Here is a 14,099-nt window from a genome sequence, read left to right as displayed (position 1 = left end):
ACAACCTAGCGCCTTTGCTGCGTGAATTCTAGACGGTAATGTTTTATTAAAAGTGAAATTTTTTAGATTTTGAAAATTATAAAAAAGATGACTCTAAGGAATGTCTGTGTTAAAAGGGCCAATATAACAGTTTTTACTAATTCACAAAATCATTATTTTATTTTTAGAGTGCCAAAGATAGTGAAAATTAAATACAACTCTTTGAATCGTTTAAGCTGAAATTTACACAAGCGCACATACCTCAAAAATTAAGTAAAAAATCAAGTTTCTTTAATTAAGTTAAATTAAGTTAAGTAAAATCAAGTAAAATCAATTCAATTTTCAATGGAAAAGACCTTAAAATGCAGTTATGTAATTTTAGGAACTTGTAAAAAAACGGCAAAATTTTAGCTAAAATCATATGGCGCAAAACAGCTTAAGAAATTATAGCTTTCCTTTGGAGGCGTAATTGTCTTTGGGAATCAACGTGCTGTTAACGGCTAACTTATACAAACAAAAGCATTGCCAAATTTAACAAATTAGTTTTGCATATTTATTTTCATGGCTCAACGCCGCTCAATGTAGCAACATTGCCACAAATGTCGTACTGCTCTAAAATCTTCATAATTTTTAATTAACAAGAAAAAAAAAACGGTTCCAGGTATGCATATACCTTGGGTACTAAAGGAGTATCCTTTTAGTACCCAAGAGGGTACTTTAAACAAAATTGTACCAGCCTGAATTTTTCGAGTCTGATCTAAAACAGAAGCAACCTGAATATTCGTCCAAATACGGACATTTTATTTCAAAGGCTAGCTTAGCTTCCCAGCAAATTTTCGCAGGCGCAATAATCCCATTGTTATATTTCCACTAAGGTGACAGTTCCTTTTTCAACCTAGGTTAGTTCGTTTCCACAGTTTATGGCTTTTTGCAGTTAGCTAGTAGAATGTGACATTTTGTGATTGCATTTAAATGGTGTTAGAAATCCTCGCCAATGTTGTCAGTTTTGCAGGTAATTTTGTTTCATTTTTGGGAAAAACATGAAATTAGAGCCCTAGGTAAAGATCCAGAATAGCAGCTCTTCAGTAGGAGACATTTTATGTAGTTTTATGTCCATTTCATGGTTTTGTTCCCATTTTTGACAATTCATCCCCAGTCCCCCCCCCCCTAATGGTCTCATAAGGCACTAGACTATGTAAAGGAAAAACCTAACATTAAAATTGGTCAAAATTGATTCAGAAACAGATAAAAATGGAGAAAAACAAGGAAATATGGTCCATTGATACCTGCTGCATATTCTAAAGTATGAATTCCATCATATTTTTTTTTGTATAAACTAGGGCTATATGAGACCATTGGAAGAGGGCTGTGGATGAATTGTCAAAAATTTGACTAAAACATAAAAATGAACTTAAAATAAGCAATCTTCTTTTTCTACCATACCTAATTCTAGATTGGGAAGGTTCAAACTTCATTGGGGCAACAAAGTGGGGTATATCAGATCCCATGTACTTGCAGAAGCTCATATGTGGGATGTACTAACCAGAGTTTGGAAATGAGATTATTACAACATAAAGATTATATTTCTTCGGCTTTAAAGCAAGATTCTAAGTCTGAAGATTTTACTTCAGCCCTTTCAGAACATGAAAATTTTCCAGACCATTTTATTTTGTTTGAGAATGTCTCTTTGATTTCTAGGGGTCGGGGTTTAAAGCAGATTTTTCGTGAAACCCTTGAAATAAAGAAAATCTTATTCAAGAATATTGCTTTGAATCGGGATACAGGTGAATATGGGCTGAACTCTATCTATGATAATTTATTAAAATCTGACAGAGTAAAGACCAATTCACCCAATGTAGTTGACCTTTGTCCAAATGTTATATCATTGAACGCTAATGAACCGAATCCAAGAAGGTCAAAGAGGCTAGCTTCCGCCTTTGCTTTGAAAAGAATTAGATATTTAAACAATGTGTAGTTTTATTTGATTTCGTATATAAACTTTTGTTTCAAATTGTTTTAGTTTAGTTTTACTACTTATGACGGTCATTGCATATGTGACCGAAATATCTCGTATTTTTTTTGTGAAATTTATTATACACTGTCTATTAAAAAGGATTTTATCCCTATTTTGAACTTTTATTTTATCCAGACCTTTAGAGTATTACAAAGAGGGTTAGTGATAGGGGCACTTGCACCCCCCAAACGGTTAAAAGTTATATTATTCACAGGGGTGTGGGGGCTTTGCACACACAGGGGCTTTGAATAGCAAGGGAGGGGTGCCCAAGTTTCATTGGTGCCCAATCCAAACAGAAATTCTGTATCTGCCTCTGCCTACAAAGAGGGGAGATTGACTTTAATTCCATTTTTTAGATTTTATTCCATTGTGATACCTTGAATAAAACTTACAGATTAGCAACAGCTTTAAAGCTTGATTTCCAAGATTTATCGCACTTTTGAAAATATAAGAAATATACATTAAAAAAATTAAGTAAACAAAATAAAAAACAATTAAAAATGAATCATGGAACACAAACCTTTCATTTTCAGAAAATTTGTAGTTATAGTTCCATGTACCGTGGACCATGGAATATGTTCAAATTAAGGTCATTGTTGTTTTTTATGAGAATATATAAATAATTTTTTATATTATTAGATACAATTATTATTGTATAATATATTATTATATTATTAGATAAAATTAGATACTACTGCAATTTCAAACTGACATAATTTAGTTATTTAATAAACTATTTTAGTCTATTGGTAGCAGAGTACAATGCCAAAAAATTACTTGCTTCATTCTTATCCAAGAATCTAATTCTAATGGCTTGTATGCTCAGTTTAATTGACCCCTCCCAACCTGTGACTAGGATGATGAATAAGCACAAAAGAACCTGGAAACCGCCAAGATCGGTAAACTTAGTGGTACTTATATGATATATCCACTACCTAATATTCTTCTAATATGTTTCTCTGACGCTCAATTCTAACGAAATATACCAAACAAAGATAAAAATACAATACTTTAGAAACAAATTTGGGCTATATATTTGTATATTAGGGGTTGGGGTAAAGTATACCGAGTCTGCATGCCTAACGTGTTAGGCACAATCATTCTGCATATTATGAACTAAGATTTGTTTTCTGACTTCAAACTGTCCAAATACTTTACCCTCCTCCCTATTATGCAAATATATAGCCCAAATTATATATTTTCCATTATTCTGTCACTTCTCTTTGTCTCTACTCACACTAAGCTGAAAGAAACTAATGTAATAAAACCGGTTCTGTCATGCGTCAATGGATGAACAACTTGAGCGGTAGTGGGTTTATCCTACAAGTGCTAACTTAGTGCTTAGCCTAGGCCTGTATCCAAACATTGTGGGTGGGGGACCTCAATTAAATCAAAAGTGAACATAAAAATCAATAAAATAGAGTTTCACCACTAAGAAAGAAGTGAGAATTGTGTTGCTATTGTTGCAAGTTTAGAAAGGGAAAATTACCTTCATTGTTATACTTTTTAGAGTTTCTATCCCGAAGTCCAGAAGAGCCCAAAGGAGGGGAAGAAGATAAGGTTTTTTTTTTACAGCTGTTCTTTATCCAGAAGGATATTATGTTAACGACGTTAGTAACAGTTATCATATAGTTCACCAGTGTTTCGCTTTTTTCATATTTGCTTTCCCTACCCCAAAATAAATTCTTCCGCGTGTGCTTAATCAAACACATTAGAATAATAAGTACGGGTTTGTCTTGCATCGAGTAAAATTTAAGCCTATTTTAATCAGTAAGACGTTCAATATAAGTAAATCAGAAAAAGAAATTAGGACAGTACCTCAGTTTCGCCAGTGTTGCCACATTTAATCGTTCAGAAGCAGAACTAATTAGTCAATTTTTACAACGCTTTTCGTCCATAAAAAATTAAACATAAACAAGCCGATGATACCAAAAGACGACCACACCTTCAAAGGAAAGCTACACTCTCTTAAGCTGTTCCGTCCCCTGTATTTTTGCTTATGTTTTGCCGATTTTTCACCTACTTCTCTATTTTTTATTTGGGGTTTGCTACTGCTGAAGGCTGCATAGCTGTATATGGAAGGTATATGGAAGCTGTATATTTTTTCTTATTGAAAATTGAATTCCTGATATATCCTAGTTTGTTAACAAATATGGTTGCGTAAATTCCACTTAACTGATTCAAATAGTCAGATTTCATCTTCACTGTCCTTGGTACTTACACAATTAATTCGAAGAAATTTTCACCAATGACAGCAAAGAGTGAGCCTCATGCTCTTAAGTCGTATCACTTTAAAAGGAGTTTCTCCCTCTCAACCACATTGGCAGAGCAACAACACTTACGATAAACCAGCACTGGAAAACTTGTAGTGAAAACGCGATATGACTGGACAGAAGTTATAAAATAAGTTATGGAAATCATAACTTTCAGGTTACTATTGCCTATAGTAATTATTGATTCTACTTGAAAAGTAATCAAATGCTGATTTATGAGAGCCTGGTAGTCAGTATTTCTTGTAATTAGTCAATCTCCATCGATTACCACCAATCTATGTTATTTTACAGTTTTTATCAACTACGGACTAAATATTTTTATTTTCTGTTATATCTATACCAACTTTTTTTTGAAACGTTAGGTAAAATAATAAGCCGTGCAAGGAATTTACCCTTTCTAGTTACCCTTTCTAGGGCTATAATGAAAGAAAGGTCGAGATGGCTTGGCTACCTTAAGTAGATGAAGGATGATAAATTGCCAAACAATGTGCTTTTAGGCCATCCATCTAAAGCCAAATGAAAAGCAGTTTGTGTCTGGATGGGGGAGGGGGGTTCAAAAGGAGTGATTTGAAAGAATGTGGAACTTCGCCTTACAGGAAAATAGGGAAGTTTTCAATAGTTTGGGAGGGGGGACGAGGAGCGCGCATAGCTGTGTTGGCCTAAGGTCGCTTGGTGTTGCAATAAGCTGTTGGTAGTAGTAGCAATAGTAGTAACACCAGAAGTTTGACCAGTGGCGTACTAAAGGAGATGGGAGAGAGGAGACAATCTTCTCCGGGTGCAGACTCTAGAGGGGTGTCAAAATGAGTTTTTTTCGTCAATACTATGATCTGCTATGTGATGGTAGTGATGTTGGGGTAGTAGTAGTAGCGTACGCCTGACCTGTCGACTGAGACAAAGCTATTCATTAACTTATCAGTTCAGTGCATGCAGTCTGCAAAAGGTTTGTATATGTGAGTTTACAAAATTTCTATTATAGATTCTCTGCTATATGAAGGGTCTGTTGGAGGCCTTTTAAATCAGAAAGTAGTGGCTAAATCATATTAAATGTATTAACTAGTGCAGCCTTTTCTGTGGATAAATCAGAAGGCAGTGACTAAATCCCGTGGAATGTATTAACTAGTGCAGCCCTTTCTGTAGATTAAATAAAAAAAACAAGTTTTTTTAACTGAAAGTAAGAAGCAACATTAAAACTTAAACCGCGCAGAACGTATTCCGTATATGAAAAGAGCTGTCCTCTCATATACTCCTCGCTCTTTTTGGTAAAGTTTTTTTGTGTTTTACAATATAGTGTTGTGAGTAAGAGTCAAACTTTAGTGTAAAGAGCGAGGCGTTGAGGAGGGGACAGCCCTTTCATATACGGAATAATTTCTGTTCGTTTTAAGTTTTAATGTCGCTCCTTACTTTCAGTTTAAAAACTTGTTTTTTTTATTTAATTTCTGATCGTTTTTTAGTTAATGCAGCTTTTATTTGCATAAAAATTTTACTTTTCTTTTGCTAAATGGATGTCTTTACAAATTAACTTACGTAACTAACTTCTATATTCGTATATTTTTCTTCTGGCAAAAATACAAAGTTGCAGAATTTTGCAGATATGAGCTTGAAACCTATGTTATAGGGTTTTCTGATATGCTGAATCTGACGGTGTGATTTTCACTAAAATTCTTTCACTTTTAGGGGATGTTTCCCCCTCTTTAAAAAAATGAGTAAATTTTCTCAGGCTCGTAGCCTTTGATGAGTAATACTAAACTTAATAAAATTTATATATTTAGGATCAGCATTATAAACACATTCTTTTGATACATTTATTGACATCAAAATTTCGTTTTTAAAAGTTTCGATTACTATTGAGCCGTATCACTTGTTTTTTTATTGTTTTTTTTATTACGTATATGTTATTACTTATATGAAGGGGTTCTCCCCTTAGTCAATACCACACTCTTTACGTTAAAATTTAAAAAAAAATTTGATTAAGAAACCCCTGAATCACAAAGGCCGTTTAATTAGAATAGACAGCTCTTTTGAAAGCACTAACAAAAAACTGTAGCGTAAAGAGCGAGGTACTGACTTGGGGGAGAACCCCCTCACATACGTTATAATTTCTGTTCGTTTTAAGTTCTAATATTCCTTCTTACATTTCAGTTGAAAAAACTTGTTTTTTTTTATTTAATTTCTGATCGTTTCTTAAATAATGCTTGGAAATCCGGCGCCCCCTTCATAGAAATGTCCCTTACCCCAAAGAAACATCCTCCACGGAAATATTCTCCAGAGTAACCCCATCCTCTAGCCCCCCCCATCCAGAAAAAATCCTTCCTTATATTGGTTGTATACTTCCCAATATCCAATAAATAATGCTGGCAAGTCCGGCGCCCCCTTCATGGCAATTTCCCTTCCCCCATGAAAACTTCCTTCATGAACAGATCCTCCAACATAACCACCGACCCCCCCGTCCCGCCCACTACCCGAAAAAAAAACTCCGGAAAACTTCTGTATACTTCCCAATAACCAATACTATATGTTAACATTGGGTAAAGTTCATAACTTTTAGCCCTCCCACTGGGAACTTCGGGGGATTAAGTCATCCTAAAAGACATATTTATCATATTTTCGACCATGCTGAACAAAATGGCTATCTCAAAATTTTGATCGGGCGACTTTGGGAAAAAAATAAGCGTGGGAGGGGGCCTAGTTGCCCTCCATTTTTTTTGGTCACTTAAAAAGGGCACTAGAACTTTTAATTTCCGTTCCAATGAGCCCTCCTACGATATTCTAGGACCACTGGGTCGATACGATCACCCCTGGGGAAAAAAAAAACAAACAAACAAACAAACAAACAAACAAATCCACACGCATCCTTGATCTTTCTTCTGCCAAAAAATGTAAAATTTCACATTTTTGTAGATAGGAGCTTGAAACCTCTACAGTAGGGTTCTCTGATACGCTGAATATGATGGTGTGATTTTCATTAAGGTCCTATAAATTTTAGGGGGTATTTCCCCCTTTTTTTGAAAATCAGCCAAATTTTCTCAGGCACTTAACTTTTGATGGGTAGCACTAAACTTGATGAAAGTTATATATTTGAAATCAGCATTGAAATCTGATTCTTTTGATTCTTTAGAATAAAAAGATCTTTTGAAAGTACTAATAAAAACTTTACCGTAAAGAGCGATGTTTTGCCGTCAGGGTTAACCCCCTAATATCTTTAATATTTTCTTTTAGTACAAGATTTTAATGTTATTCCTTAATTTCTGTTGAAGAAACGTTTTTTTTTTTTTTAATTTAATTTCTGTTAGTTTTTTTAATAATTCTGGGAAATCCGGTGCCCCCTTCATGAAAAATTCCCATCCCCATGCAAAATTCCTCTATGGAAAGATCCTCCCATGTAAACCCCTCCCCCAGCCCCCCCCCTACCAGAAAAAATCCACCCGGAAAATGTCTGTATCCTTCGCAATAACCTATACTATATGTAAACAATAGGCCCTGCCCCTCCCCCAGCCAATCCCGTTTTATAGAGTTTCGGTTATGAAGGAGGCTGTCCCTCCTCAACGCCTCGCTCTTTACGCTAAATTTTTTTTATTGTTTAAAAAAATAGAGTTGTGAGAAAGTCAAACTTTAGCGTAAAGAGCGAGGCGTTGAGGAGGGGACAGCCCCTTCATATACGGAATAATTTCTGTTCGTTTTAAGTTTTAACGTCGTTCCTTACTTTCAGTTAAAAAAACTTGTTTTTTTTATTTAATTTTTGAACGTTTTCGAATTAATGCAGGTTTTGATTTTGGCTCACCGTACATGAATAATTAAAACAAAATTTGCATATTATATTTGGTTAAATGGCTTTCTCGAAACTTGTTTAATTTTATTTACGAACGTTTTTATTAGTAATAAATATACGTAACTTAGAATTAACTTACGTAACGAACTTCTATATTCATAAATTTTTAACACGTATGTTAGGGGGTTCGCCCCCTAGTCAATACCCTGCTCTTTAAACTATAGTTCGAATTTTTTTTTCCAGTTCTTTAAAAATGACCTCTTAATCACAATCAGTTGATCAGTTGAAAAACTTGTTTTTTTTTATTTAATTCCTGATCTTTTTCTTTAATAATGCTGGGAAATCCGGCGCCCCCTTCATCGCAATGTCCCGTCCCCCATGCACACGTCCTTCATGGAAAGATCCTTCCATATAGGCCCCCCCCCGCGCCTTCCCCCACCTACCAGAAAAAATCTCCTCTGAAAAAGTCTGTATACTTCCCAAAAACCAAAACTATATGTTAACATTGAGTAAAGTTCATAACTTTCAGCCCTCCCCCTGGGGACTTTGGGGGATCAAGTCATCCTAAAAGACATTTTTATCATATTTTCGACCATGCTCAACAAAATGGCTATCTCAAAATTTTGATCGGGTGACTTTGGGAAAAAAATGAGCGTGGGAGGGGGCCTAGTTGCCCTCCATTTTTTTTGGTCACTTAAAAAGGGTACTAGAAATTTTAATTTTCGTTCCAATGAGCCCTCTCACTATATTCTAGGACCACTGGGTCGATACGATAACCCCTGGGAAAATAAAAAAAAAACAAACAAAAACAAACAAACAAATAAACACGCATCTGTGATCTTTCTTCTGGCAAAAAATGGAAAATTCCACACTTTTGCATATAGGCGCTTGAAACATCTGTAATAGGATTCTTTTATATCGTGAATCTGATGGTGTTATTTTCATTAAGGTGCTATAACTTTTAGGGGGTCTTTCCCCCTTTTTTCGAAAATCAGCCAAATTTTCTCAGGCACGTAACTTTTGATGGGTAAGATTAAACTTAATGAAACTTATATATTTGAAATCAGAATTAAAATTTGATTCTTTTGATGTATCTATTGGTATCAAAATCCCGTTTTTTAGAGTTTCGGTTACCATTGAGCCGGGTCGCTCCTTACTTACAGTTCGTTACCACGAACTGTTTGATACAACTCGTCTTTGCATTTATTTAGTTTTCACCTGCACTTCTGAGTTTTACGAAAACTGCTGGAGAAAGTAAACAAGGAGATAAATGACCCATTTTTACGATCGATTTCCCTTCTCTGAAAAAACAAAAGAGCGGAAACAAGATAATTATTATTAGGGAAAGGGCAGAGAATAGACGAGAGAAAATACGTTTGAGTGGTTTAAAAGGCAATTAAATGAGGAAATTTCAGTTTGTGGCGGAAGCTAGTAACTTCTAGGGTTTTTAAACGTGCTTAGCTTGAAAAAAAGAAAAAGATTTACATTGTTTCAAAATTTGGTCACTGGCCGGAAACTGAGAGGGGGGGGGGGTAGACTGGCAGACTTGTCGTAGCCAAGGAATGAAGGTCCAGAAGGCTTTTTTTAGGGCCAAGAATTGAGACAACAGTGAATCTAGTTAATATCTATTTCGTTTTTCTCATTTGAAAAATTACTCAGTTAGATTCCAGGCCAGAGGGGCCAATTCATGATTTTTTTTGGGGGGGGGATTTTTTTAATTTTTTAAAGGACGAACATACAAAAATATGAGCATTTTTTGAAAGAAAATATCAAGAATGCATTTCCAAATTTCAGGTGGTTAATTCCTCCTAATTGGAGGAATTCCAGTTCCTCATTACTCATAATAAATTTCCTCCTACTAATTGGTGCCCCCCTCCCACCTCCTCCTAATTGGTACTCTTGGCATAGGCAGTAAAAACTCAAAACTGGGATTAGGGTGGATTCAAGCAACATATGGGTCCGTAATTCAGGTTATTTTTGTTCACGTTTTGACCTTAAGCAGTAGGGGCAAATTCCCAGTATTTTTATTGTGGGGACAAGACGGGTCCTTATCCGGATAGTCAAGGGGCATGGGATATATAACATTTGTTATCCACATTTTGTATCCCCCCAAACAATGCCCTTGGCTCTGTGCGCTTTCCCTCCTGCCCCCTAGATCCAGCTCTGGGGTGAGACCAGCATCACCCGTTTTTTGCACCTTTATCGCTTGTATTTCCCATACTTCTGACACAATGTTCCCGAAAACATGAAAAGTTTTGTTTTGCATGGTTTCTCTTTGATTGCAAGATCCTCTTGAATTTCAAAGGCACATCATCTTTTATGTGGGAGGCGTTGTGTCTTATTCAATTTGTTTAGGAAAAGATAGGAAAGGCTGTTTGTGTGAAAAATGAAGCCTCTTTGATGTTGAAATCTCAAGAAAAACACTTTAAAGGAAAAGCAAATGTAAACAAAAAAGGAGTGGTAAGCCGGAAGGATTTCTTTCTAGATTAGTTACCATAAAGACTAAATAAAGGAGAAATATATTAATCGAAAGAGTAAATATGTAAAAATAAAACTGCTTAGTGATAAGCTAAAATAAATAACAGTTCGAATAGGGATACATCCTTTTATTAGACAGTGAAAAAAATAAAATAAAAAGATATCCAGTATATTTTTTTTCACTGTATAGTAAAAGGATCTATCCCTTTTCAATTTGTTGTTTATCGTCATGGAAAGGCAGTGTGGTCTTCGAAGTTACATAAGCCTAAACAAATTTCATTCGAAAAATCAAGCTCTACAGATACTTTATATTGGTAAGATAATTATACCAATATAAAATAAAAATATATATAATTATACAACACAGTTTATATAATAAATATGAATAAAAATAAACCGAGCCATTCATGGTCGTGGACAACAGCCGAAGAGTCACCCTTGTAAATAGTTATTTTTATTATTATGAGTGATACCATCAAACTGAGTCGAGACTAAGCTCACACAGGCCCGTTGCCTCTTTATCGATACTAACTAGAACCCTAGAAATGGAACATAAAAGAAGTTAATGTTTGTATTAATTCCAAATACATAAAAATTATTGAATTCAATGTTACCTATTAAAAACTATGAGAATAAATTCTATTCAGTTTTTATAAAAAAGAGGGAAATACCCTTGAAAAGAAAAGAGTGCAATTTCCAGTAAAATATTGTAACACATTCGGATATGAAAGTCTTCAGAGTGGTATTTTCGACGTGATGCCTTGAATTAGTTTTTTTTCAAAGACCACGCTTACTTTCTATGATGAGCAAATAAACATAAATTTGGGGATAAGTCCATTTATTAGACGGTGAAAACAGATACAAAAGTCTGGATATTTCAACCACATATACAGCGATCGTCATCAGCAGATGCACTAAAACATTAAAATTAAAACTAACATATTTAAAACTAGTTATTTTGTTCTGCATAAGCATTTTAGTTTTGATTTTAATGCTTCAGTATATCTGCTGATCATGATCGCTGTATATGTGGTCAAAATATTCAGACTTTTGTATCTGCGTTCACGGTCTAATAAATGGACTTATCTCCATTTGAACGTTTGTTTGTTCTCCAGAGTAAAGATGTTAGTCCTTTATCTAGTGAAATACAAATTTTTTTGGTCTTGAGGAAATTGATTATAGATGCATATAAAGATAGTTTGCTTTTTTTCTTTAAAGAGTGATTTTATTGAACCAGTTATCGTAGAATTACCAAAGGGCTTAATCGAGGGTAATTGATAGTTTTAGTATTATATCTGTAAGAAATAGGATCACACAATAAAAAGGGCCTTTTTTATCATTTTGCCCCGCTAAACAGTAATTTTGGCCCAAACAGGGAAAACACTATCGAGTAAAAATCCTGAAAAAGCTATTGGTTTAAAGTTTTCGAAAAGTCTTTTTTAAGATCCCCGTATTTCCTGAACTATACTGCTACACAATAGCGTAATCGTCCCTAAGAGCATGCGCAGTTCATCCAAAATGAATGGCTATTATTAACAAATAAATTAAAAAAAAAATGTTAAAAAGAATATAAGAAACTGTACGGGGCGATGTTGAAACTGAGAGCAGCAAAATAGTCAAATGCTCAGCAGAATTCAAAATGAACCTACTATAAACCAGTAGCAGATCCAGGGGGGCGGGGAGGGGGGGTTTGGCGATTGCCCCCTTTGCTTGGGCAAAAAGTTCTATCATTAGATTTTTTGTGACTTGATTGCGATATCAACGCTTGGATCAACGCATCTTTGAAAAGGATCGGACGAGACTTGGTCTGTCTGCCTTAAGGTTAATCTACTGAAATTCTTAACATTGAAGACACAGGCCAGGCGAATTTGAAACACGCCCATTTACAACCCGCTCACTAATAGATTCACCCCTTAGGGTGATTTATTCCTTGATTGTATTATGAGTATGTTGACTAAGTGCTTGATCGGGAGATAATGCGAGTAAGCTGTATGACTCTAAGTGGCCCTCAAATATTGAACAAGCCCCTGGTAATTTTTTGAGGGGGGGGGGGCTTTAGTTATTAGCAAGATTGTGCACGGCCTCTTTTGAATCCAACACTGTGGCAACAAAAGAACATGCATTGCACCGATCTATTACCCATGGTCACTAACGTGACTATTGCGTCCTCCCCCCTAGGAGCCAAGATATAGCCCTAAGTTCTATGCAAAGTTACTGAAATTCTTTTCCAAAATACATTTTTTGCGCTATGAAGCCAAAGATGATGAGAAAGGCGCCAAAAAATCATGCCAGCCAACAAAGGAAGTAACAGTTTTGTATAGAAATTAAATTTAAAAAAAAGTTTTTTCACCTGAAAGTAAGGAGCAGCATTAAAACTCAAAACGAAAGGAAGTGATTGCGTATATGATGGGGGTTGCTATTCCTTTAAACCTCGCTCTTCACGCTAGTTTTTTAGAACTTTAAAAAAAAGCTTCTTATTGTTCTAATTAAACGAACAGTGTTTCGGGAGTCGTTGTTAAAGAATTGGGACATAATTCAAACTTTAGTGTAAAGAGTGAGGTGCTGAGGAGGAGTAACCCTCCTCATATGCGTAATAATTTCTGTTCGTTTTAAGTTTTAACGTTGCTCCTAGCATTCAGTTGAAAAAACTTGTTTTTTATTTAATTTCTGATCGTTTTTAAGTAATGCCAGGAAATCTGGCAACATCTCCACGGATAAATCCCTCTTGCTCACAGATTTATTCTCTAGATAATTCAATCCTGGTGAAAATTTACCTCGGACAAGTACCCTTAACAACTCCACGCGTAAAATTGAGTCGGCAATAAGAAAGCAATAACTAAGAAGAATTTTCGTGTAGTAATTATGGAAAATTCCCCTAGTTTAAAATTTCTCCTGAAAAATTTACCACCTGGAAACTACCCTCCCCACGTCCCCTTATACCCGTGTCGACGAGCCCCCGCAAAAACCTCATCCCCTGGCAAATTTATTTAAACTTACCCATAACAAATGCGTAACATGAAGAATGGGCAAATTTAGTAACTTACAGACCATTCCCCATGGGCTGTGGGGGGCCCAGATATCTCCAAATTAATAGTTATTTGGCCTTTCAACTGTGGTGTCGTGTGGGATTTGCAAGGAGGGCAGTTGCCCCCCCTCCAATAAATTGAAAAAAGCTATTATATAGCCCATGCTCCTTGACTCTCTGGATGTGGAATTTGTTTGCCCTCAATAAAAATGCTGGAGCTACGCCCTTGCCTTCCAACTATGCTGAAGAAAATGGCTATCTCAAAATTTAGTTTGGACCGTTTTGCGATAAAAGGGGTGTGTAAGGGGACCTAGTTCCCCTCCAATTTTTTTGGTTACTTAAAAAGGGCACTAGAACTTTTAATTTCCGTTTTAATGAGCCCTATCAAGATCTTCTAAGACCAATGAGTCGATACGATCACCCCCGGGTAAGACTAAACTTAATGAAACTTACATATTTAAAATAAGCATAAAAATTCAACGTCTGATATATCTACTGGTATCAAAACTCTGTTTTTTAGAGTTTTGGTTACTATTGAGCCGGGTCGCTCCTTACTTAAAGTTC

General features: G+C 35.4%; 1 protein-coding gene across 3 annotated transcripts in view; it reads left to right on the top strand.

Moving 5' to 3' along the window:
- The window catches only part of Syt4 (Synaptotagmin 4), a 190,187-nt gene that overhangs the window by 15,283 nt on the left and 160,805 nt on the right, over nt 1-14,099 (top strand). The window contains exon 1 of one of the 3 annotated variants that reach the window (XM_089094314.1): nt 896-991. The exons of 1 other annotated variant lie outside the window; for it this stretch is intronic. In XM_089094314.1, the coding sequence (XP_088950440.1) occupies nt 952-991 (40 nt within the window). In that variant the 5' untranslated portion in view covers nt 896-951. Of the gene's footprint in view, nt 1-895; nt 1,038-14,099 lie in introns of those variants that run through there. One more of the 3 variants, XM_089094313.1, reaches the window with a different exon arrangement.

Source organism: Artemia sp. Qi Xiang Cuo, chromosome 9 (assembly GCF_049724085.1).
Source record: "Artemia sp. Qi Xiang Cuo chromosome 9, ASM4972408v1, whole genome shotgun sequence".
Taxonomy (NCBI): Eukaryota; Metazoa; Arthropoda; class Branchiopoda; order Anostraca; family Artemiidae; genus Artemia; species Artemia sp. Qi Xiang Cuo.
This window is presented reverse-complemented; position numbering and strand designations above follow the sequence as displayed.